Below are 27,208 nucleotides of genomic sequence, written 5' to 3' on the forward strand. Positions count from 1 at the left end.
TACGATCGTTCGTATATATCGTGCATGAACGTTCGTCGTTCGTTTTCCAACGATAATAATTGGAAGTGTGTATGTAGCTTAACTGACTACTAATAGCTCCTATTTTGTACATATTTACTGGGGGCAGAGCATTTCAATCTCATCCTCACCTGACACTTGTACCCAGTAATACAACTTAAAAACAGAACTGGCCCTGCAATATTCCCCTGTCACTGTGCCCTTGCAGGGCTTCTTCTTCCTTCCCTTCCTGGAGACTACAGGAGTGCAAGAGCTCATTCATTCTGCAGAGGAACCCTTGATTTCTGGGTATCACGGCCACCAAACCTGAAAGCTGCACATGCGCAGGACAGCCTATTTAACAGATACCCGGAGCAATCAGACTGGTAGGAGGTATAATTGCAGAAAGGGCATCGCCTGTTACTTCCTGCAATAAAGACTGCTTGACCATGCAAACTTAAAAGTGGCACTTTAGTTCCTGAAGAACCAAAAGTATCACTTAAAGTTCCACTTTAAGCACTTAGGAATGTATTTGAAGTGGTTGAAATGACCAAGTGACACCAATCAGAGCTGTAATCCGATCCCTTATTGCCAAACAGACCTTTCCTTGCTCACCAAAACTTTAAAAACAGTAAGGCATACTTGCACATAATAACTTACCCCTAGTGTGCCCGACTACATGTGACTTCTCTCTTTGGCCATTGGGTGACCATTGATATGTTATGTCAATTTGTGACCATTTTAGCATCTGCAAGATGCCGGGAAGTCTTCCACACCAAAGTTCTTCTAGAAGGACTACATCTGTGAAATGAAACCTAATTGGTTGCTATGGAAAAGCAGATAACCAATGCTACTTGCATTGCTTTTTTCTACATTTAGTACTGTCATGGGGCAGCTGACCCTGCATTGCACCTCAGGCACAATTAGAGTGACAGATCTTTTAATTCTATTTGTTGTGGAGCTTGGTCGCTGGGTGGACATTCCCAAGCCCCACTGACGTGCGAGGTAAACCCACATTCTTCATATGTGGGAAGACTGAGGCTGAGATTCTTCATTAAAAGCTTCTATTTAGGATTGTGCTGTGGAAGAACACAGGGAGTTCATTGAGAAACACAAAGGAGTATTGAAGAAATATCAGCCTGGATATGCAAAGTCATTGTGTTATTTTAGCACCTTCTACATTACATAAAATTCATATGTGTGAGGCACTCGTACAACAACAGAAATATTAGAACTCATTCCACCAGGAATGCACAGTGTATGTCCTGACCTTTGCAGAACACAATTGTATATAGTGCAATGTTTTTAATCATTCTGCATCCACGGGCTGATTTACTGGCAAAGATATAAGCATTCATCTATTGTAATCCTTATAGTTCCAGGTAGCAAAACTTTCAAAGGCAGCTCAACTAAAACTAGAGAACTACACTTTAGGTGGATGCTGTTTTATTGTATGCATGTTCAATTTTATTTTTTATTTTTTTTGTGTTTACATAGAATGCTAAAGCTCATTAGTATCTGTTTAATGAAGGAGTTACCATGTATCTGCTATAGTAATAGAGAGAAACTGAACTTTGAAAGTTGTTGCCACAAGAAGAAGCAAACCAGGGAGCAAAAGACTAATTGCCAATATTGCTTGAGACTTTCCACAGTTATATTTTCCACAATTATATATTTATCATGACTTTTTATATGCTCTGTCTTTGTGTACAGCATGTTAGATGGCACAGACAGGTTTGCTTCCTCACATTATAGCAACAGTTATGCACAATAATGACATCACAGAATCTGACTTAAGAACTCCTAAGCCTTGCAATCAGAGTAGTAAGGCCGTTGATTTCACACTACAGATATAAAGAATTCACATACAAGGGAGTGCTCATCTGGCATTTTTAGGATGCATGTCTGATAATAGGTAATTATTTTAGGGTACTGCTTAGGTACAATTAAAGTGGAACCAATGAAACATTTGCATGTGTAGTTCAGCGTTGGTTGCAGTGATACCCATCACATTCTGGCTTCCCCTGCTCTTGCTGGGATTCAAGGAGCTCCTGCGCGCATGCAAGGGAGCAGTGTCATCCCAGCCCGGCCAATCCAGATGGCTGAAGATCGAAACAAGAAAGGGAAGAGGGAAGAATACTGTGCTGGAGAGAAAGCTGTATCTGAGTTAAGCTGTACCCAAATAACAGCAGGGCAAACTTTTTTTCTTGCTTCCTTTTTTTTCATTCTGTGGATCAGTGATTTTTCCATCTCATCTTGTTTTTTTGATCATTACCCAGATTTATCACACCACCAGTCCCCAGGGGCCACCAAGATGACTGCCCCCACACAGTGACAGAGTATGGAAAAAGGCATTATATAGGGGGATTTATATAAGGGGATTAGTGTCTAGACTTTTTAAAAGGACCAGGAGGAAGTTAAGGAGGTGCCCAGTTGCAGCTGTCTGTATATGTAAATAGATTGCATTGATATGTGTTTTTGACTGAAGGTAAACACAAGTCTTTATGGGCTCAGTTTGAATTGCTCAGGTTTGTGTCAAAACAGTAGAATTTATTTTAGGGCAATTTTACCAATCATAATGGTCATCCTTAACTGTGAACTCTTTGTTGTCAGGCCTACATATGCAGTACACCTGCAATGCATGCATATTTTGCCATGTTTTATGCCTTTAAAAACACTGACAGCACAGGAAAATAACTGCCAGAAATCCAATAAGCTTCCTATATTGACACTGCAACAACAAAAGGGGGGCTATGGTTGTCACTAAAACAGGAAAACACAGACAGCAATTGTTTGAGGCTCCTATTGTTTTTTTTTTTTCAACATAACATTTTGCTTAGTTTCAGCTCTACTCTTTCTTAACTTTTTTTTTTTTATTATTCTTCACTGATCCTTACATGAACCACAGTGTTCCGAGAAAAGGGTAAATTAGAAATTTTTTTGTGGGTCGAGCAGAAGACAATTAGATTTTTTCTTATATTAGTTATTGTGGCTGGGACAAGACGTCATCAGCTCATATTGTTTCAAAAAACAAATCGCTCTTCTGCTTGAATGGCTCATCTGGTATTCTTCTTGGAGTGAACAAACTCCCATTCACATTCTATGACTAGTAGCAATTACCACCCTTACCACAAATTTGGAAGACATGTACAGCTCAAAATAATTTACATGGGTCCTTAGCAACTGCCGATATTCCCCGGATTACATCAGTCATCAGCAATCTGTGTCATTTGCTCATATGCAATTTTTGATCATACTGATTCTCTAACTGAAGAAACAGTTTGTACTGTTGTACTGCCATGTAACGGTTTTTCCAGGTTAAGCTTAAACTTTAAAGCTTTTCATATCACAACCTGCAGTCCTGTAGTCATGCATGATAAAGCTTAACTCCAGGCAGATGTGAGAGGCACATATTAATGCATCTCTGTAATCATCATTACTCAACAATCAGTATATATTTCAAATGCAAACAATGTTAAGTATAAATATATTCCGTTTGTTAGTAGCTTCTTGTAGTCTACTGCTTAGTCTTAAAAGTGGAGTTTAGAAAGAAGTTGATAAACAAGGAAGGGAAAAACAGAGTCATTTATTGTGTATTACAGTGCAAGGAGCATACTGATAAGGAAGAGTACAGAATGAGAGAGGAGCTCATTAGGGTGCTACTTCTTTTACTGTCCAGGGCAGTGTTTCTCAACTAGGGTTCCTCCAGAAGTTGCTAGGGGCTCGTTGAGCAATTTGTGCCTCTCAAGTCAGTTTAAAGTGGAACAAAGCCCACGTGAAGCACCTATCCACATTCCTGTTTCTTTCCACAGTAATGACCTTCCTGATCAAGCAAACTTTAGTTGACACCAATGATCTTTTTGGCTATCTGTAGGAATGACATTCTTCCCACTGGCCACCAATGTATGAGGCGTTCTTCCTATTGATTACCAGGTAAATTTACTGTAAGCTTTGAATTTATTCAATTTTAGCAGGAGTTCTTTAAAAACTAAAAGCTAGTTCACGGGGTTCCCCCTTGTTAAAAAGGAGGAAATAGGCCGGTCCATGCACAGGGTTGGAGTAGGGAAGAGTCTTATAAGTAAATATGAAACTTGTAGTTTTTAAAACTTGTTATTAAACATGACTGTCAAACGTCCTCCTGGATCAGAATATGCACTGAATTTTAGTATTTCTCAGGCAGCTGTAAATTTAGTAAGTGATGGTTGTTTGGAAATTCTAACCTGTATGTGGACCTTGAGGACTGGAGTTTGACAGTCCTGTTATCAAAGGTCATAATCATTGTGGTAAGGGTGGTATCTTTGGCACAAATCCATCTCCAACAGAGATGACAAAAGTGATTGTATGACATAAATATAAGCCTGCCTTAAATGAAAAAAAAAAAACTTACAAATATTGCACACACCTAGTTTTTTTCTTACTGGGTACTGGTACCCGTAAGTGATTGAGCACTTCCAGGTTTATACCTCACAGCACAAATTGAGAAAACCTCCTGACTTCCTGCCCCCTCCATCTTAAGTTTCTTTTTTCAATCTCAGGTGAAGTAGGTAGGAATCAAAGGGAGCAGATAGGGTGGGGAATTGTATGTATCATCAATAGTACAGCTGCCAATCACTTCTACAATAAATAGTGCACTTGATGCTAAAAACATAAACCTGTAACTGTTATTGTGATTGTGAGTTTGTGTGCATCCCAGTCCTGTCATTGATGGAGTAGTTAGAACAACGACAATAAAAGGCTTTTTAAATATTTAAAAAGAAAAAGACAGTAAGTACTTAAAAAGTGTTAGCTGGTGTTTCACCTAAATGTTTTGCTGTGGAAACACAATAGATCTACTGGCAGGATCAATAGGTAATAAACCTACATTGCCTTGACAAAAATAATCCCCAAGCCTGTGGGTTGATGATGAGTGATATGATCTGGGGTTTTTTCAGCTGCTAAGGTCTAAGCCCACCAAAAATTGAGGTCAGCACACTACCTGAATATACAGAATAGCCAGGTTATTCCATAAATGCATTTTTCCTCTCTGATGGCACAAGCATATTCCAAGATATAAAAATGCTAGGATTCACTGGGCTTATATTGTAAAAGAGTGATTCAGAGAGAATGGGCATTTTCACCCATGGATTGGCAACCAAAAGTCCAGACCTTAACCCCATTGAGCATATTTGTGATGTACTTGAGAAGACTTTACCTAGCGGTCCAACTCTCCCATCATCAATACAAGATCTTTGCAGAAAACTAAAGCAACTCTGGATGGAAATACATGCTGCGACATTACATAAGTTTATTGAACTGATACCAAGGAGGTCCAATAAAATATTAGAGCATGTGACTTTGATTTTGACAGGTAGAACATGTATTTTGGACAAACTAGAACATATAATGTATTTTCTACTTTTCTCCATTGTTCTACTTCAGCCTTAATAGAACATGCACAGGAAATGTGAACAAAGAACTGACAAAGAATATCTGCCATCAGAAGTTAGGTGAACAATGAAAGAAGGGGAATTCTGAATGACAAGCAGAAAAAGGAACAGATGCAAACCAATTACTAGGGTGATACAGGATGGAGGGAGTTTGGTAGCAGCTGCTGTGGCAAAGGTTGCCTAACCCCTTGCCAGATAATGCCAGAACACAAGTGTAGGGCTCCTTTTATGAGTAACATTAGTGTCAGGGTAGAGAAGCTTGAGGTCATTAATCACCCAGCGTTAAGAGGGGATGGACAGAATGTATGGGGTGAAAGGTAACACTATATTTAAGTCACTTCTAATAGGAACATGTAAGAGAAGGTGGGATTTTACAGGCCTAGGTACTTAACATGACTCCGCAAGTGGAAGGTTTTTGTTTAACCCCGTTGACCTCTGTGTGAAGGTTTAGTAGGGTCAGCAATGAAACCACCAGTTATATACTGTGCTGGATTGTCATGAACATGATACTTTGCATCAGCTTCATGTGATCCTTCACTGGAAGAATGAAAACAGTTAAACCACCATATGCCTTATGTATAAGTTAATACTGGTCTCCAGGCAAACAGCTGAATGCACAGATGAAATACATAGAAGGGAGCTGTTTTTCCTGCCAAAAATTTTTTTCTGTCCATGCAGTGCTCTGATTTACACAGCACAGCTTTGTCTGGTAGTGTTGGAGACTTAGTTTTTCTGTGCAGAACTTGCAGCAGAAAAAAAGTTTAAAGGTAACATTAGAAAGTATTACTCATTTAAAGACAGAGAAGTTCCTGGAACAGTCTTTAAGTAAGTGGGTCAAACGTAAAAATATTTAAACATCCTTAGGACAAACATACATCAATACTAATACTCAAAATGGGGCAGACTCGATGGACTGCTTGCTAACTTTCTGCCATCACTCCCATGCTTCTGTGTTTTTAGGACTTGTCTATCACCCAGGTAAAAGAGAAAAAGTTCATTAATGAGTCCATATTTCTGTTACATGGCTATGTCTTCCTATTGACTTTTGCTTTGTTAGCACATGAGCACAGTAGCACACCTGGTTGGCTCTATTATTATTATTATTATTATTACTATTAATAATAAGAATAATAAGAATATTAGGATTTATAAAGTGCCAATATATTGTGCAGTGCTGTACATTAAATAGGGGTTGCAAATGACAGACAGATACACCACAGGAAGAAGAGAGGACCCTTCCCCGAGGCGCTTACAATCTTTGTGTTCTTTCTGTCTCCTGCTTTGAGCTCTTTTGTGCAGTGGATTGAAAAGAGCTGATACCAAGTCAAATTTTGGTACTTAAAGTGGAACTCAACACTTGGTTTTCCACCTGTCCCAGTTCATTCACAGGGAACTGTCATCCTCTTCTTTCTTCTTCTGCACTTCCTCCTTGCGATCTTCAGCCATCTTGATTTGCTGGGCCAGGATGGCATAATTCCCGGCACGTGCAGAGGAAGCTGGGAATGTTGGCCAGGAACCTGGAGCGATCAAGCAGATAGGAGCGATTACTACAGAAGGGACATTGCCTATCCTTTCTGCAATAATGACCCGCCAAATCATATAATCTTAAAAATGGAGCTGCTTTCCTTCAAGCTCACAATTATGTCCCCTATTTCCCCATTTGTGATTCTTCCAAAGTATATCTAGGGAAATGCTTTGCAAATTTGTGACTAAAAATATAAAAAGTGGGTATGGTGTTTATTGTGAGACTAATGTTCACGTTTGTACTGATCAGATGCACCAAAGTACAGAAAATGTCTATTCCAATAAATCTTTGCCATTTTGTATTCTCCGTAGAAACATTCAAAGCTCAGTTTACAGCATACTTTTTGCTTTTCACATCATGTAATCTGAGATCATGATACAGGCTTGTGCTGCCGCATTTCACTTTAGATCTTCGAGTCTGTTTTGGATAACCAGATATCGGCTGGAACACTTGACAGACTCTTCGTAATGCCTCAAAAGAATGTTTCTGTTATCTATTGAAATAATTATCTTATCTCCATCTGTGGTAGTACAATAGTGACAAAAGCAAGAACGTTTGAAATATGATGTTTTTAGACACATCTGCTTGCTAATTCCCTTTTAGTTATGTCATGTCAATAAAGAGTTTTATTTGATGAAGCTGAATGTATGTACAAATAAAATAGAACGTATAGTCTGTTCACCAATTTTTTTTTTTAATACACATGTAAACAAAATCAGTTAAATGTAAATGTCTGTATATGTCAATGTTTAAAGCAGCATTTCTCAACCAGGGTTATCATTAATATTTTTATTACTACACAGTATTTATATAGCACCCACATATTATGCAGCACTGTACAAAGTCCATACTCATGTCACTACCCGTCCCTCAGAGGGGCTCACAATCTAATTACCCTAACTTAGACATATGTCTTCCATACAGTCTAAGGCAGGGGTGGGCAAATTTTTTCAGTCAGGGGCCACAATCTGAGAACAACAAGCCATTTCTCCATCTTTTAGCATCACCCAGTATTGCGAGAATCTGAAAAGAATGATTTATAAATATTAATATTAATAGTAATAATAATAATGAATACAGCCCAATATACATATATATACATATATATATTCCCATTTGAGTAAAAAGATAAATTTTTTTTACAAGAAGGGAATTGTTACATATTTCAATTTGACATATTTGTAATTGTTACAACATTACCTTACGTTACCTTTACATTACCTTACCTTATGTAAAGTATTTGTTTATGGGTATATTGGTCCTTTGGTTTCAGTTAAGGCCACTGACCAGGTCAAAACCCGGAATTTAGCTTTTACCGTAATTCATTCCGATTTAACATTGTTTTCTGTAAGTTTTTCCCATTTGCCCTAATTCACTGCCAGGCCCATACAGGTGTTAAGCTGCGTAAAAAAGTTCTTGTGTAAAAATAATTTCATAACACGCAACCATCTGGCTGTGTAGAAACAGGACAGAGATTTCTTGTTTTTAGCTGTTGATCTAAAGACAGAGATTTGAAAGTTGTTTTACCCCCTGCAGACACTTGCTCATACAATTCATCTTGGCAGTTCTGAAATGTCATTTTTTTTTTGTAAACGTTGGATAAATATTTATCCAGTGCGATCATTAACTGAAAAATGTTAGATATATGGTTGGGTAACAGACGGAACCGTAGAACTTGCTGTATCTTTTTGTTGGCAGGAAGATGGTTTGTAGAAAGCATTTATTGACAGGGCAGTAATTTTTACTTTTGAGTGAAATCTTACCAAAAGTGGGGATATTATCGTTATTAATAAACCATCTGGACAGGAGATCTATCAATTAAGTGGGGCAAAATCAACAAGCTTTATTTTACAAGACAGTTCAAAGAGCAGAGATGTACTGTAACCCTTGGCAGCTAATCAGAAGTCAAGTCTTGCCCATATATGAGGGGAAATTATTGTTTATTGACATGGACCTATACCCAAATGTTAAGGTTACCCTCTTAACAATATTACATACATAAAACAACCACAGCTTTGCCATTTCCCCATTTGGATATACACAGAGGAGCTAGACAGCAGGAAAGGTAAAAAAAAGTTTTTTGCCCATGCTGGGCAAAGCAACCGGTTCCCCTAACCAAAGTAACTTGTATCTTTCTTTCTCTTCTCTCACTTTCTCCTCATGACTACACTAGTATTTGACTTAAGTGGGTGAAAAAAGTGGCTGCTAGGCTGGAATCCATTAAAAGACTAAAGTGCCACTTTAAACAATCTTGCATCAGGCAGGGCATTATCGCAGAAAGAAACAGGGGATGTCCCATCTACAATAAGCATTCTTTCCTGCCTGATTGCTTTGTGGAAGTGCCAAAACATTGCTTCCCAGGATACTCTGCAATCCCAGCTCCTCCTTGCGCTTTCCCGGACTGAATGAACTCCCACCCGCATTCGAATTGCATCATTGTGGCCTGACCGATCCAGATAGCCCAAGATTGGCACCCTCTTAATTGAATAGGAACCGGTGAGTGTAGCAGGGCTAGATTCCACTTTAAAGTGGCTCTGCTAGACTGTCGTGTAAGAAAAAGCACAGCTTCCCCACTTCTTATTCTCAAGTATTGGAAAATTTGAATAGTCGTATGCTTGGTTCCCTCTCTAGCTTTTGTGGTTTCTCCTGCCAGTTTTTATATCTTGCAGTGATGTTCTAGTCAGTGGGAGAAACCACAGTGACCAGGAGGGGGAGCACGCATTCGTCTGCTCCAGTTCAATGTTACAGCATCTTTGGAGTGGTGAAACTGGGATTTTTTCCTTTTAAAAGCCACCCTGTGATGACAGGGTCACTTCAAAGCTAACCTATGGCTTTGCCCTTTATTCAAGCACTCCCTCACACTGAGCTCTCCAGGACTTGAGAGGAATGTGATAAAGTCAAAAGGCAAAAAGAGCACTTTACAAGTTTTTTTTACATTTTCTTACAGGAGATTATTCTCAAATAACAGGTAAATGTTGGTCTCCTTCTGATTCCAATTTTATTTTGCTTCATGGATTATCTCTTTAAATAGATAGGAGCTATATTTGGAAAAATTCAAAAACATTTTTTTGGTTAAAGTTCAAATAAATGATGATAAAGTGCATGACATAAAAAAAAATAAAAGGGAACCAATATGTAGGCAGTTTTGCTTGGACCAGAAGGGTCTATATCCTGACATTGGCAGGTAAATAGAGGATTATGGGAGAAGACAGGAATGTATAAACAGCTTGAATTTAACTGACTATGGCAACGGTTTGCACGGATGAGTGCACGCTGTGCCTCGTGCTTCTCTGCAGTTTCGAAACTTGTATTTTTATTTTCTGTAGCCCCGTTGCTCTAAGTCATACTGAAACTGATCTCTTTGTGAATTTATCATTGTTTTTCTAGCAAAAAAAGTGTCCTTTCTAGGGTCAAATTAGAACACCAATCCCACACTGAGGTGGTAGCCAGGCTTCAGTCATACTCTCCTCTGGAGATTTGCAAAGCAAGCAAATTGGAATTCACAACAATTCATAACATATTTGAACAGAAAACATTACTGCGTCCATATTAGGTTGCATCCATAGCCTGATGTGGACCTGGCCCCGGTACAATAGCCATTTCCTGCTTAAATGTTGCCTGCAGTTGCAGCTATTGTCAGATACATCTTGTCTGTTGGCACCTGATAGAACTCTCTCTTTCTCCTTATCGCTTAATCCATTTTCTCTTCCTGCAGGCTTTTTATAGACCTAATTTTGAGGAAAAAAACTGTAATGGTGTATAGAAAGTTCAAGCACTCAGTCTGCTTTGGTGTTGCATTCTAGACAAAAGGATCAGTTAATTGAAATCAAACCAAAACTGGGTTATTGGGCCTGATTTATTAAAGCTCTCCAAGGCAGGAGAGGATACAAACCTGCTCCTGGATCACCCAGCGTCACTGATAAAAGTCTGTCTTCTCCAGCCTTGGCAGGCTTTATTAAATCAGGCCCATTGAATTTAAGAAGTAGGTGTGCATTCAGATAGGCATTGAACCAGCTACTGGCATAGCCATACCTTTGATTGTCTTGCTTTCACTGCCCAGATACAGCAGTTTTGGGGTGTGCCTAAATATGCCTGTAAATTTTATTGGACACCAGATTTAGAATTAAAACGTACTAAACCCTGGGTGTCACCATTGTGTTGTGGTTGCCATCATCTTCTCCCCATCCATCCTGATCTTTGGCCTTCTTGATTTGCTGGGGTGGGGTGACGTAACTAAATTCATTTTCCCATGTACCCAAATAGGGAGCTGAGTATTCCTGGCAACAAACCCTTTTTTAAAAGATGAGGGTGATTGGACTAGGAAGGAATACTTATTGCAGAAGGGACATTTCCTGTATCTTTCTTCAATAAGGACCCGCTTGATGCCAAATTTTTTAAATGGAATTCCATATTCACACCGAGGATTATCAATGCTCCATTTTATCATCTGTATTACAATTCAGAAGAGGGGTGCAGCTGTTACTCAGTTCTGTCAGCACAGAGCACTAGACAGAAGACTAGAGAGGCCTTCTTTGAAATGACAAACAGCTTGTTCACTAAACATATACCATTTTTCTGAACACCTAATTTCAGAAAGTTATATTCAGCTAAAATATCACTACTTTTCAGCAGGTCACCACTTTAAAGATCACTACTGCCATTGTTGAAAGATGGTGAGCGCCACATTTGAATCAACAGATAGTGTTTAACCTTTTTATAGTGGTAGACGGCAAAGGGTACTGGAGTTTAGATTTGTCTATGTTGCCAGTTTTGCTCTTTGTTGTCACCTAAAAAGATCTATATTTATTTGTAGAGTTCAGGAGGGAATAGTTTCTGAAAATGAGCTCTGCTTTTCTCCTACTACTAGTGGAGTTTTAGTTTATTCACTATTCCTGCAATCCAGCAGCAGCTTCCTTCTCTTGCCTCACTTAACTATTCTTCTGTAGCCTGTGGGTCCCCCCAGGTAATAGTCACACGCCTGCCTTCTTGACTTAAGTATCCTTTGACCTCAACGTAGTGGCAACGTATCCTAAATGAGTGTGTTGCCTGGAGTTTCTCTTTAATTTACTCTGTGTTATCCTAACACTTGCAGACGTTTTAAAGTTTCCTCCCGTGTAAGTAATACAATACCTCGTAACCTCCAGAGACACAGCGATAATATATTTGTTCCAAGTTATGATTTTTCCGTCACTATTCATTATGGAAGCAGGTGGAAGGGTGCTTAATTATGCTGGCTCAGAATGACTCAGAATGCAAAAAATGAGAAGTATTTGCAGAAAATATGGTTGGTGTTAAAAGTTCAATATTATTTATGAAATGTGTTTTTAATGATATACTGGCGATCACATGCCTCTGTTGCATTGACTGACTGGAGAGATGATAGAAGACTCTGCTGCGCGCATTTACTTAACTAAAACATTCCTATTGTCAGAGATCTTTTCTTATCTATTGTAGAAGAAGCTTATGAAGCTTGCCAGTTCCCTTTATGAAGACCATTGCTGACCTCTTTTTGAAAATGCTGGTCAACTGGCTGTCTTTCTTGAACCTCTGACTTTGAGGTAATGGCTTTGAGTCAATTCAGAAACATCAGCTAGGCAAATCTTTTTTTTTTTAGAAGATGAGGTCATCAATGGCAGCTTTTATGCTCTCTTGTGGCAGATTTGCTTTGAGGATGCAGGAGGTGCAGGAAAAGCCAGTTGGCAGCTCTGCTTGAAATTTTCCCCATCGGGAACAATTATGTGACCTTTCTATGCTATATGCACATTTGAAACTTACTAGCAAGGAGAAACGAATTTCAGGCAAAGCTGCCAACGTGCTTGGATTTCTTAAAAGTAATTTTCCTAAGCACCTTGGTGTACGATCATGTGACTAATTCTTCAATATGTGGTTACATGTCGAGCACAAACAAGGAGAACCATTCCAATTGCCCCACAAGGTACTAAAAGACTTTGGCAATACATTTCAGGAACTTAAAACTGCCTTCATATACATCAACACTATATTGGCTCATTATATACACTATATATACTATACACTATTATTGGCTCATTATATTAGGCAGCTTTACTATCCTGTTTTTTTATTTTATTTATTTCATTCATGTCATGTCATACAGAAATAGCTTTTTTTTGCAGCGCTAGGTCCCAGGTTTGATTCTCGGCCAGGGCACTATCTGCATGGAGTTTGCAGGTTCTCTCCGCATTTGTGTGTGCTTCCTCCGGGTACTTTGTTTCCTCCCATATTCCAAAAACATGCAGTTAGGTTAATTAGCTTCCCCCCTTAACTAACGTTAGACTGTAATAAACTCATATGACTATGGTAGGGACATTAGTGAGCCCCCTTGAGGGACAGCTACCGGTAGTAACATGACTATGTATTTTGTACAGCTCTGTGTAATATGTAAGCGCTATATAAAATACTGTGTAATAACATTAAAGAATATAATAAAAGCAATAAATGGAATTTGTACAATAACCATTGCTTTCTTTACTCAATGTGTTTAGGTCTACTTTAAATCCAGTAGTTAGCACTCCAAAGGACTGCATGTGAGCCTAAAAGGAGTTGTAAAAGAAACTCTTTCTGTTCGAGGTCTATTTACAACACATCTGAATGAGTGCAGGGAGAGACATACCTCACTAGTTAGTGGAAAACTTTTGTGGTTTTCAGTTAGAAATAAATTAATAGGAAGTGCTGGGCTATCTTTTAAGAAAGTTCAGCATGGTTGCCACACCATCTGACCAATTTGACCACCTTGTGTCACTTTTAATTTTTTTTTTTAAATAGAGATTTTATGCTATGTACAAAAATTTAATGTATCTGTTTATAGAATTGTAAGCCAAAAAAACATTTTTGTTATATAGTTTTTTTTAAACTAATAAAACATGAAAATTAAGCAAAATTAAACTAGACTAAACTACATATACAAAATTAACTTTTTGAAATAATGTCAATATATTCTATATTCAGTATATTTACAGAACTATACACAAAGAAGTCATTGAAAAACTCCCTATGATTTCCTTTTATGCTGATGATCAGGACAATCACACTGAAGGCTCCAGCAGTAGTCTGCCATCATGTGTCTATCCCATCTGCCCTGATACCTTTCTTCTATCACCTTTAGATCTTGATGGAACCTATTGTTCCTCACTGAAATCGTCAAGGTTTTTTGGAAATCTTTGCAAATGGCTATGGAGATAATGTACCTTTATGCTCATAGTACCACCCACATTTTTAAACTTTAAGAGCAAGTTCTTCTTAATTTTGTGCTTTATGGTTACCCAAGAAGTTATTATTATTATTATTATTATTATTATTAATAAACAGGATTTATATAGCGCCAACATATTACGCAGCGCTGTACATTAAATAGGGATTGCAAATGACAGACTAATACAGACAGTGATACAGGAGGAGAGGACCCTGCCCCGAAGAGCTTACAATCTAGTAAGTTCTCTACAACCATGAAATAGCTGTGCCAGGCAGAAACTTCAGTATCACTCATGTAACTTGTGAAATTTGAATAATTTATCAGTTTCCGAATCTGGGGTCTATCAAAGGTACCTGCTTTTAATTTTTCAGTACTCAATACAAATGTATATATATTGAAATAAAATTAATAAATATATATATACAAGTGTAAATATATTGAAAATCCTTGGCGAATGAAAAACATTTTTTTTTTTGTTGAGCTGTGTTATTAGTTCATCTAATATTTTAGTGTAATGGCCACAGCAATACTAATTATCTCTAGAACACATTCAGATAAATTATCTAAACAGAACATAAAAATATTATGGTGGAGAAATAATGGTATTTTACTGCCTGTTTGAAAATTATGCTACTTAACCTAAAACTTCTTGTAAATTCAAAATCAAACTTTCCACATCCACCCACAGACTAGGCTGTAAAATTTTACATTATCCACAATTGTTTGCATTGGACCAGATGCAAAGGGGAATAATGATGGAGGGATTTGGGTTTTGCAAGTGTGTTAGGTTTACCAAATGTGAGGTCTGTGAATATGTTATGGAATTTATCTCCAACGGTGAGGATCAGCAGCTCACGGTCAGCATTTATGGGTGAAATGCTACGTGAGAGCTAAGGTTTCTGACCAAGCGACTAGCAACTGATTGAATGTTGAGACAATAATTGCCTCTTGTTTCATGAGTGATTTGGTAAAAATACCTGTATGTTTGTACATATTTAAATGCATTTAAATTACTGTCTATGTACATATATATATATATATATATATATATATATATATATATACTATTTATTATTAATAATAATTTCTAGGTAGAACACTGAAACTAATTTCTAACCAAACAAGAAAGTCGGTCCTATTGTACCATAGATTAGTTTCCATCAGAAGGAACATTATGAATATGTAAAAAGGTAAAATTTGTTGTATCAGTTAGGAAAAAATAGAGCAGGTGCAACCAAATTTCAGGGCCTAGTACACGTAAGATCTGCTGCCAATTTAATGCAAAAACAAAATAGTGCAAAACACAATGGTAAAAAAAAAACACATACTTTCAGACTTTAGAGTATTTTAAAGACATATGACTATGGTAGTGACATTAGATTGTTAGCCCCTTTGAGAGACAGCTAGTGACGTGACTGTGGACTTTGTACAGCACTGCGTAATATGATGGCGCTATATAAATACTGTTTAATATTATTAATAGGTCCCAGGTTTGAATTTTTTCCAGGGCACTATCTGTATGGGTTCTCCACATGTTTTTTTTGGTTTTTCTCTGGGTACTTCGGTTTCCTACCACATTCCAAAAACGTGCAGTTAGGTTAATTGGCTTCCCCCCCATATTGGCCTTAGACCATAAAAAAGACATATGACTGAGGTGGGGACATTAGATTGTGAGCTCCTTTGAGGGACATCTGCGTAATATGTCAGCGCTATATAAATAAAAGTTAATAATAATAATTTCCTTGATCTAGTCTCAATATTGCATTTTGTAGAAATGGATCCACCTATTCAGATTTTAGACATGAAGATTTGACTGTCTCTACAATAATCAATGCCAATCATCTGATCATCAAAATGAGCAGGTACTACACATGATGCTTAAAATAAATCATAGAAGATATGATGCCAACAGATACCCAAAGACAGAGGAATATCGAGAGGGTCCAGAGGCACCGTGTCATGCAATTTAGGAGTCACTGATATAAAGAAAAACTGGTTGTTCAGCAAAATGCTTTAGGTATATAGTGATCACTTTAGCATCTGCAGGGTTTGGGGATAGTTACCGTAAACTGATTTGTTATTAAATAAAATTTGATTACTACATATCCTTTACCCAGACACACCATATTCAAGCTCTATAATGTCCAAATATTTTATTTAGGGTTGCTATAGAAGAGAATGGTAAGCTGAGGGGATATCTCTTAGTCCAAGTTAAAACTGCAGCTTCTGGGACCTTATGAGACTGGATTTGAATTACTAAAAGATGAGGAACACATAATAAAGAGACTGTTCTGGTCTTAGACTGAGCTAAAGCTAAATACCAGTCACAGCACACACTAGCAAGTGCTTGTCATAGTGTGATAATCAAGCTCTAAATATCATGGTAGCCACAAACAGCGGTCAGATTTGGCCTGTGGCTTGTAGATAATGAATGCCAGTGCTGGGTTGCTTGATCTGGATAAAAATTACATCATCGTGTAATAATGTTATAATCTTTTGGTAGGCCCTTGAAGGCAGTTCTGTCAGCCTGTATCATCTTACACTTGGCTCATAGAAAATTTGTACTCATCAATTCGCAAGCTAATCAGAAATCTTACAAAGAAACTGAACAGGTTTTTTTAATACTGATTTTCGAAGCTGTGCCAAGTGGAAAGTGGATTTCACTAAAAAACTGTCATGGATTGCATAATAAATACGGGTAAATGTTGGCACACATTACCATACCTAACAGAGAAGCAGGTATGAACTTAACAAAACCTAAATAGCTTCATCAGGTTGGTATGTAGGGATTGTACATATCCCTACTTCCCCATCGTTATTCAACAGTGAATTAAGACCCAAATAGATTTGTGGTACATTAAAGCGGGCTAAAACTAAAATTTTTACCCATACATCACGCAGGCTTCTGGCTGCGCCATCGGGCATGTGCAGAAGGAGCTTTTTATTCAATAGGAAAAAAGCAAATTCCGATCTCACACATGCAGTGAGATCGGCATTCTTTCTTTCCCCATCTACCGCAGGCTACGTCATCTGACCTCGCAGTGCGAGATCGGGTGACGTAGACAGAAGGAGAAAGAAGGGTAAAGAAGATGGCGACACCCGGCGCTTCCTTCACACCAGGTCAAAGATGGATGCGGGACCCAATCCAGAAAATCTCAGAGGGATTGACAGATATGCAAAAGTGAAGGTGAGTTTTTTTTAGTTTACTTTCGCTTTAAATGAACACTAGTTTTAAATTCCTTACGGAAACTCAGACTACATCTGCTGATGGTTTTTATTCTTCAAGCATTTATTACTGTTAGTGCCCTAGTGTACCCCACCGACCCAGAGACATGTAAAAAGTAGTCTGTGCATGGGTTTGGTGCCTGCAGGTTCCCAGTAGAGATCAGGTCGCTGCCCCCGAGAGGTTGTAAACTCATCTCAGCCATTGCTTATGTGAATCAGAAGAAGCCACAACTTAAAAAAACAGTATTCTCCTCAGAATGTATTTAAGGTGGGTTGGATAAAGCAGTAGTGGCCCATGAATTGTAAGCCAACTTTTCAGTAACCAGCCAAAGTGGCAGGTGATGCAGCCAGCTAAAAATGGCTGGGGGAACACTAAAAAAAATGAACCTAATAAAAACAGTATTCTACTTGTTTTGGGGAAATGATTGCAACGTATCTGACCAACAATGAATTCTCTGAAAACATGATCTTGTACAATTTGGTCAGAACAGGCTAATCAGAAGTAGACAAGGCCCCACTCATTCTTCCCATGACAAGACCTTTTTATCTTCATGCTTTTTCATAATTTCCCTTTTTGTGTTTTAATTGAACACATTGGGATGTCTCCAAATTCCATATTAGATTGGGTGCATGCCTGTACAATAACGTGTTTCTTGCTAACTCAATTCATAAACTTCACTAATAAAGTTAAATTAAATTTTATCTGAATTTACAGGAACTAGACAACATAATAAGGACATAAACAATTCATTGTTGATATATTTCTTCCTAGAATTTATGTTCAGCCAGGTAGGGGGGAAGCTGTAGCTGGGTGGTCAAAAACTGAACAGGCAAGACGCAAAAATGTAGTGTCCCTTGTTGTTTATGCCAGGTGCCTACCAAAAAGGGCTGGGTGGTACGTCACTGGGAAGAAAACATTGTGTGTGTGTATTTATCAGGTAGGTTTATTCACATGGCAAGGGCTTCTAGGGTTTATTGCTAGTTTGGAGGTAGTGCATTGATGTGCACATGTGGAAAATTTCCTTTTCTGTGTCTACAGGTTGGTGGCCCACAAATACAGTGTTCAGCAACATCCAGGAGACAAGAACAAAATGACTTCACAAATGCGGATGTTTGCACAAATAAAATATTAGGGATAATGGTTTAGATGTAAATTTTGCTTCTTTATGTCAGGGCCATCCTCCTGATAACAGGAGATCTGGTGACTGGTAGAAAAATATTCAAAAAGCCAGTATGAGAGTTACAAAATGTCCAGATCCTCAAAACGGGCAGGAGCATAGAGATTCTTGCACTTCAGGTTCCCCAGTGGAGTTTCTTCTCCAGCAAGCAGAGGAGTGAGCAGCACAGCCGAAATCGTTGAAATCATTAAAGCTCACCATATAGAAACATTGTTTGCACAGACATATTAAACACTACCTAAATCTTATACATAATGATGTTTCATATTTAAAAAGCAAATCACTGTAAAAATCATATTTAAGGGAAGGACACACTGGTAGTAAAATACAATATTTTTAGTAAAGGTGAGTATTCTTTTACTGGTATTTGATGTATGCTGCTTGATGTTGTGGGCACAATACTGCACCTATACCTTACTGCAAGAACAAAGATGAGGTCTATTTGTAAGTTGCCATTTCTTGGTGTAAGTTTGGTGGTGGTAAGTTCTCACTGGGATCAATAGTAAAAATGAAAAGCTGAAGTTTAATCTGTAAAAAATGTTCCTTTTGTGGTTCTTTCTTTTCCTTTTCATCAACGTGATAAACAATGTTTAAATAAAACCATTTGATATTCATTGCATACTTTATTTTAGACCCAGTAATGTGATTATATTGTTCTTTTTCATGCAATGCAGGCAAATCATGGCAGATGGGAGCAGCCAACTGAGTGTTGTACATTGCTTTCTAAAAACATCACAGGACCACTCTCTAGAGCTCAAATCATTGTTGCATGCAGTGGGCTGGCTCTTGAAAGGGGTATGCAAATATTAAAATACCTGGTTAGATGAATGGTAATTTGGAGGCGTGTATTCCTGGGCATTTGCATGCAGATTTCCCTAGGTAAAGCTTGCACATAATGCTTAGCCTGGGTAATTAGATTTAAATAAATAAAAATCAGGCCAGACGCTGGAGGACTAAATTATTTTGGATGCTTATGAGCCAGGAAATGAGGTAGTCTCTATTTGATTGCAATTTCAATACATAGGAGTAACCAAGCACAACTGTGCAAGACTGGAGAAAAAACTTGATTTCACTTTTAAACAACATGTAATATAAACTAATGCAAACCCTAATTCCAGTATTGTAAGCATGGTTGCTTTCAGTAATAATGTTACCAGCAATGAAAAATCGCAGACCCTTGATGGTTTATAGGGGTGGATTAATAAGAGATGAGGTAAGGACATAACTAATCAGCCTGATTATTCAAAACTTATCTGGGTGTATATCAGTCTTCCATATACTCCATGTATATACAACCAATAATACTTATGCATACAAACACATAGATACAGGTCCAAATATATATACTTTATATGTTTATATACATCTAAATGTATCCACTTTACACCTGTAACATGTTCTATCCTATTACACAGCATTAGGAACATATAACAGGTAGATTCCGGATAAATGTTGTTTCTGGTTGCTTGAGAGTTACTTTTAAAAACAGGCCTATGGTATTTACACCTTTTTGTTTTCTAGTCACTTTTAGTTTTTTTCTTCTAATGTGTAACCTTATCCTATGGCACTAAATTATTTTTACCAGTCCAATATAGTTTCTACACAAGAAAGTTTAACGTTATAAAAGCTACTCACTTTATGTTCTGTTAAATCTAGTATGTTTTTTGTCCTTGCTGAAATTCTTGGAGCAGACATTCATTGTCCAAAGAATTTTTATCAAGAACCGAATCAATTTCTCATCTGTGTAGATGATCAAACCTCTTGTTACCCACATCTTTCTAATGCTTGTGCTCTGTAACTGTCTATCACTTTTCTTATTACCCTGTGTAAATTTTAAAGCTAAAACAAGAGAGCCTGAAAAATACTGAAAAATGAGGATCTGACTTGGTTTTAAAATATTTATTTGTGTATATATCATATTCATTATTGTTTTAAATATATTAAGTAATTAATAATGTATAGCTTGTTTTTTTGTTTCCACCAATAAACATTTTGGATCTTTGTACATTAAAAAAAAAATAGGCCTACCTAATTTTCTACCCCATTCTACATACCATACTATACCATAAATTCTTTATTGACTTGATACTAATACTGAAATACACTAATTAAAACAAATAATAGCAACTAGTTAAAATCACAAAAACAATACAGTACAGTATAGTCAATGAATGACCAGTTACAAATCCACTTTGTAAAAAAAACCTGTACTGTATAATCAGAATGTTCCACAAAAAACACAGAGCAGTATATGGGCAGCAGTAAAAAAAGGGATGAGCAAAGTACTGGCTTATTTAAGTTTAAACTCTGATTTATTTTTTGGGGTCAGATCATGTGCCGGTGGCTTGAGAGTTCTAGTTATTTGGGTTGCGGATAATGGGTAGTTTACATTTTAACTTGTATTATAACTATCCAAAAAGATTCCAATCTATGTTTCTATTGAATATATATGCACGTCAAAGGGTTACTTTGACAGCTTTCCTAATCCAATACTGGAAGTGCACCAGTTGGGTATAGTGAACACAGTTCTTTCCAGGAATCAGTTTGCAAAACAAACATCTATTCTTTTAAGAACAGATAGAGATAAGAATCTACAATAAAGTTTGTTAAAAATACTTGTACATTTTTTTCTCAACAAAAGTGGAGTTAGGGCTATTTCAGAAATGCAGTTGACTTCAGCATTCTACATCAGCCACTCACGGTGGATTGCAGCACAAAACCTGAAGGCTACAAGTTGTTTCTGGCTTCCTCGTCTGGTGGAAGAGCAGCACCTCATCCACATCATAAAGTGGTTGACAACCCCTGTGGTTAACACTAAAACCACATAGAAGTTGACTAGGGATGGTTGAGAGTGGCTTTTTGACTGAAAGGGGCCCTAAATCATAAAAGATTATAAAACCAGAACACACTGCATTTATATTTGTGTGTAGACCTATTTATTCATACTAAATACTCTTTTTTTTTTTTTTTTTTTTTAAAGTGAAATCTAGTGGAATGGAAACAATGGAAATAAGTGGGTTGCCAAGGGAATCTAGAGGTGCAAGATCAGATTCACCAGTGATTCACGAGTGAAGACTCGTTTTCATAGGGAATAAAATCATCCAGCTAGTGATATAAGATTTTTAGGTAAACATCACATGGTCATTAGTTTCTCTTCGTTCCTCCAAATTATTGTTTGTCAAATCGGCCAAAAAGTGGAACTTGCCATATCACTGTGTCAAAGAACACGGTTCCTGCTGGCAACACTTTGTCTCTTGGTAAATACCCTATTTGGTTGTTTTTGATTTCTTGACATGTTTTTGGCCAATCCTCGCTATTTCGGTCAATGTATATATTACATGCTGTTTTGTTTTTTTATTGGATCTTTGTTTTGTTTCTGTGTCAAATGTTCTGCAATGTTATAAGCACATGCCTCGGTACTGTATTTTTCTTTAAAACTATGAAATATTTAGGCCTTTGCCAACAATTCTTCCTGGCCATGGGAGCGTAAGCCAATGATAACACTCAGGTAATATATCTAAGCCCGAGAGCTTACTTGGCACACAATCGTTCTTCAGCACACACCGTTCTCTAGGACACTGATCCTCAAAGTAGTCCTCAGATACTTGCCGAAAACATTTAATCCCCCTTGTATTGTTACCGAACATCTAAGGCAAGTAAATTTTCTGAACTGCTAAAAGAGTGGGAGTTTATAATTTTTCCCCTTGAGCAAAATCCGTATAAAAAAAAAAAATACAAATTTGCAGGCAGACGTTTTAATGTTTAACAAATATGTTTATAACCCAAGTAGCTCCGGCTTATAAGTGTATATATTTCAAACAACAATATGGAACGTGTTACAGCCTTGCCTTAGAGCGACGCGAATGTGTTATCCTAGATGGGCCCACTTTGATGCTAGAGAAATGGGAGAGAATTGTGTCTGTTTTGTCATGTGCGTTAACTTGGATGGCCTCTCAGCACAGCTGTGTTAATAAAGCTAAGAGTATTTCCTTGACCCCAGTGATTTTGCCTCCAGGTCTCGTCATGCTGAGCAGAAGCAATTTTGATGAATGTGACACACTGTCAAATTTGGACATTATATTACTGTTAAGTACATCATTATGTTATCTGACAAAAATGTAGTAGGTTTCACCTAACAGATATAATAATCCCCCCCCCCCCCCTTCTCCCTCCACCCAAAGAAGAGAAGAGAAAAAGAAAGCAAAGCAAGGGATGTACTCAGATATATCAAAGTTAGTGTTAACATTTGACAAACAGCCTTTGCTGTTCGTAAATCTTCTCAGGGTCTGTTCAATATATAATTGGTATGTCTGAGATTTCCTCGGCTCCCTATTTTACCTAAGGGACTGCGTGGAGGCTGCCACATCTGTCCTCCTTTTCTATAAATGTTAGTTCCGTGGCTTCATGCTAACTCATTGGCTTCAGTACTTTCTGAGTCATTTATCCGGAAATAATATGCAGATTAGGAACATTGATTTCACTTTGACTTTTATACCTTACTTGCCTGGTATAAGTCATTTTACAGAGTATACTGAAAACAGACACAGCCAGACATTTAGCATTTGAGGAGGTTTGGCAATGCAATCATTTTTTTTTTTCTCTTTGGAAAGACCATCTCTGCATATACCAATCTCTCCACCAACCCCTCCCACCCCCATTTTGCAATGTCAACCTTTTTGTTAACAAAAAGAAGATTTTTTTTATATTCCCCTGTCCATGTCTTTTACTATTACCTATTTACTATTACATGTCTTTTACTTTACTACTTCCTAGAGTCACTGGTGGATCTGGCACTGCAGTGGAGCTGTTCCTGAAATTACCATGATGCTGCAACCTTCTTAGTAGTTAGTTGAGTTTGGAGAGAAAAATAGTGCTCAAAAATTGCGCTATGAAAACTGAAATATGTACTATTCAAGGCAGCAAAATGTCTCATTTTTATGTGGAATACCACTTGCATTGACCATCCAATATGAGAAAGAAAAGCTCTATATGTGTATTTTGAAGAAACCTTTTTACTGTCTTTTGCATTTTCTACCTCCTTTAGTTCTGCTTACTGTAATTTAGCCAAATAATGTTGGACCAAGGAAGGATAACTAGTAAACCACTTCTTGATGCGCTTGGAGGAGGAAGGGTTTCCTGCCTCCTCTGATGCTGGAGAAGAGCTGTTTGCTTAGAACATAATGCTAGCCACAAGGGGAAAGTGTCAAAACATACATTGGAAATTTCAGCATATAGGGTTATGCAGCTGCAAATCACAGTCATAGTTCCCATGCTTCTACCAAAAAGTGTCTACAATGAGCATATGATAATGACAAACTAGACTGAGGAGCAATGGAAGAAGGTGACCTGATTTGCTGCATTATTTTTTCTTTTAGGTATGTGTGCATGGTTCAGCTTGGGAAAAAATGGCAGTAGGATGCAGGGTGACTTGACTTCTCTAGAAGACCTGCAGAGTCCTGATAGTAATGTGTCAGAGGCAGCGGCAATCAGAGTTGGCTTTAGGGTTAAACAAAAAGAAAAAAAGACCATTCTCAATGCTTTAAAGCTTTCTCAGTGTTTCCATTGGGACTTTCATTGCTGGTCATCAAGACCAGTTATACAGTTATATGAATGTCCTTTATTTGGATGCCTAAATGTAAGAACGCATTATAAACTAATATTTTCAGTACTGCAGTGTGTTTATTGCCTAGATAGTGATAGAAAGTCTGTGCTTGTGTACCGGAGCTAGGGGTTTACTAAGTGAATGTTATCTGTGCTTTGCCCTCTAGTGGTACATTGTTTATCAGACACTTGTCTGTCTTTTCAGATGTAATCACATTTTTAGCTAACAATAAATGGCAAAAATGTAGCATTTCTGACAATAAATTCAGATCAAGAGATTTAAAGCTGAGTTTTTTTTTAAATAATAATTATTTTTAATAAATAAGGTAGGTCATAAAAACTTCTATGTTTTAGTTTCAGATTGAATAAGGGAAGGATCAGAACCTTGTCATGTTTTAACTTCTCCCTGGGGTTCTGTGTAGAGAGATTTTCTTTTTCTGTCCTGTTATACCAAACAAGAAATAAGAGAATATCTGCAAATGGGTCAAACTGGATAAAAAATGGGGTAATTGTTGAATTGTGTCCATTTGCACCTGATACCGGCATTAGACTGGCAAATCCAAATTCTAAAAAAAAAAAAAAAAAAAGATTATTTTTTTTTTGAGCTGTGACATACGTTGACAATCTTGTGTTGGTAAAATACACAAACCATAAGAGAATTACTGAGGCTGCCATCTTGACCGCCTCATTTTGTGGCTGCAGGGGGGTAATCTTCCGACCATCATGCTTTCTTAATCACTCATCTAAAATAAGTGTGCAGAATAGGTTGTCTGACACAGATTATCTACATATTTGTTCCAGGTATATCACTCAAATTTTCTTACCAGAATTACAGTCACTTACTTTCAGTCGGTAACGGCTTCACCCATAGATCTCCCATGGCAGGTGTCCTTTAAGATAAAACTTGAATAGTGAAGACCCATATTTCTGTTCTTTAGGAAGGCTTGACCTCCCACACACTTACATCGATTGAAAAACCTGACTCCAATTTATCCTTCCAAAGAACTGAGAATCCTGAGGTTGACATATTTTTCCCACACACAAATATGTAACTCTGGATCACTTTCCTGAATAAATAAATGAACAAGTATAATGTTTTCGACTCATTTGTTTAATTAAGTTCTTGTTATCTAGTAAAAACAAATCATGGTTTAGGTCATATTTATGTGAAAATATTGAACATTGTAAAGGGTTTACACATAAAGCACCCATAAACGTAGCCAAGTGCTTGAATATGTCTGCCTGAATTGATATTGATAGTACCATCTGAAAGAACTGTTTTTCCATATTAACGGCCAATCAGTTAATGTGATTTTAGCTGTGCACTTTCAAACCTTGTTTTTTTTTTTTTTGTTTTTTTTTTTTACAGGTTTTAAAGTCCATTTTGCTTTTTCCTACTATTGAAAGAATGGCTCAGTCACCACAGGGCAAGATCATGACACCTATTCTTTGCAGCCTTCGATACATTGTCTACATGCCCCTGTACCTGCTTTCTTTCTTGCCAGAAGTCATGAAGGCATCTCTGGTCAAGTTTGCCCTACGGGGAATTAAATCTGTAGATGAATCTTCATTGACTGCGTCGCTGGACCTTTTCAGAGTGGAATGTTCTGGTGAGCAATTCATCATCTATTTTGTGTCACAAGGAAACGTGAGTGAAGGCATTTCTGTCCTTCAGTCTTTATTAGTTCTATGTACATTGATTTTTAAAAGCGGAACTAAACTCGGTGGGTAGTGAGTTTTTGCCATAATCAACAAGTATCCACAGCATACGTATCAAATATGGCACATACTTATCTTATGGTGTCGTGGTCCTGGTCCTGTCATTGCTGCAGGGCAACAGCACAAGGTAAATATGTGCCATAATCTGCAGAAATGGTTGCCACCATCTTTACCACCGCCTCCATGGCGGTTTTCTGTGGAGACTGCAATCCCCCTTGCCAATCTGATGATGTACCTCCTGCACTTCCTGTGTGTGCAGAAATGCCACACATAGCCAAGTTTTAGGCTACATATGCGCCATGTAGTTTAGGGCAGAATCAAAAAGTCACGAAGAGCCAGGGAGTTAGTTATTTGGCAAAAGAGACATTGCATGTCTCTTGTCAAATAGTACTACCCTCTGGTGTTTTTTTTTTTCTTTCTTGGTTTCGGTCCGCTTTAAAGAGAAAATATAGGTTTGGGCACAGGACATCAAGTTTGTTATGATTATTATTATTATTATTATTATTAATAAACAGGATTTATATAGCACCAACATATTACGCAGCGCTGTACATTAAATAGGGATTGAAAATGACAGACTAATACACAGTGATACATAGGAGGAGAGGACCCTGCCCCGAAGAGCTTACAATCTAGTAGGTGGGGGGATTTCACACACAATAGGATGGGGTTAAGATATAGCCAGCTATTACTAGAGCAAGCCAAACTAAGATGGTCAAGGCCTACCACAATCGCTTGGAGGACGTTACCTCTCTATAAGTGGTAGGCCACAGTCTGTTCCCATGGTATACAGCTGAGATTAGCAAACTTTGTCAAATTCTAAACCACATTTCAAGCAGTAATGAGCAGTGGTGAGCCACACACGTGAAAAAGTCAGAAAAACACTTAAGTTAATAAGCATGTTCTATATTGTAATTAAGGTTAAACTTTGAACAAAATATTAATCACATGATTTAGCTGTCACTTGTTTTACTACAGCTTTTCTGTGGTAGAGCCCCCCTCCATACCAACAATTTACAGCCCATTTTGTCTTTGTAAAGGTGACAACAGCCCATACAATGATTTTTGCCCTGGAGTTACTATTGCTACAAAGGTCACAGCAGGAGACCATAGATTACTGAAAGCATAGGCAGCAGTACAGATGTAAGTGTTGGTCACATGGATGACAGATCATAGCATCCTGGGACTACAGAGAATCTCCTACCCTGGTTGCAGTTACTTTAGATATGTGATGGCTCATAAAACAACTGCTTTTAATGTTTGTTTGGCTTTTATCCCTCCTACAAGCATTATTTGTCTGTTCTTACTAAATATATTCAGCTTTCAA

The 27,208-nt window shown here is 37.6% G+C and overlaps 1 protein-coding gene across 1 annotated transcript in view; it reads left to right on the forward strand.

Annotated features, from left to right (window-relative positions):
* The window catches only part of LDAH (lipid droplet associated hydrolase), a gene marked incomplete in the record, with an annotated part of 112,858 nt that overhangs the window by 48,301 nt on the left and 37,349 nt on the right, over window positions 1-27,208 (forward strand). Inside the window, 1 exon segment of the mRNA XM_072407487.1 lies at window positions 25,532-25,772. Coding sequence (XP_072263588.1) covers window positions 25,532-25,772 — 241 coding nt within the window.

The sequence above is a fragment of the Pyxicephalus adspersus genome, chromosome 4, assembly GCF_032062135.1.
Source record: "Pyxicephalus adspersus chromosome 4, UCB_Pads_2.0, whole genome shotgun sequence".
NCBI lineage: Eukaryota > Metazoa > Chordata > Amphibia > Anura > Pyxicephalidae > Pyxicephalus > Pyxicephalus adspersus.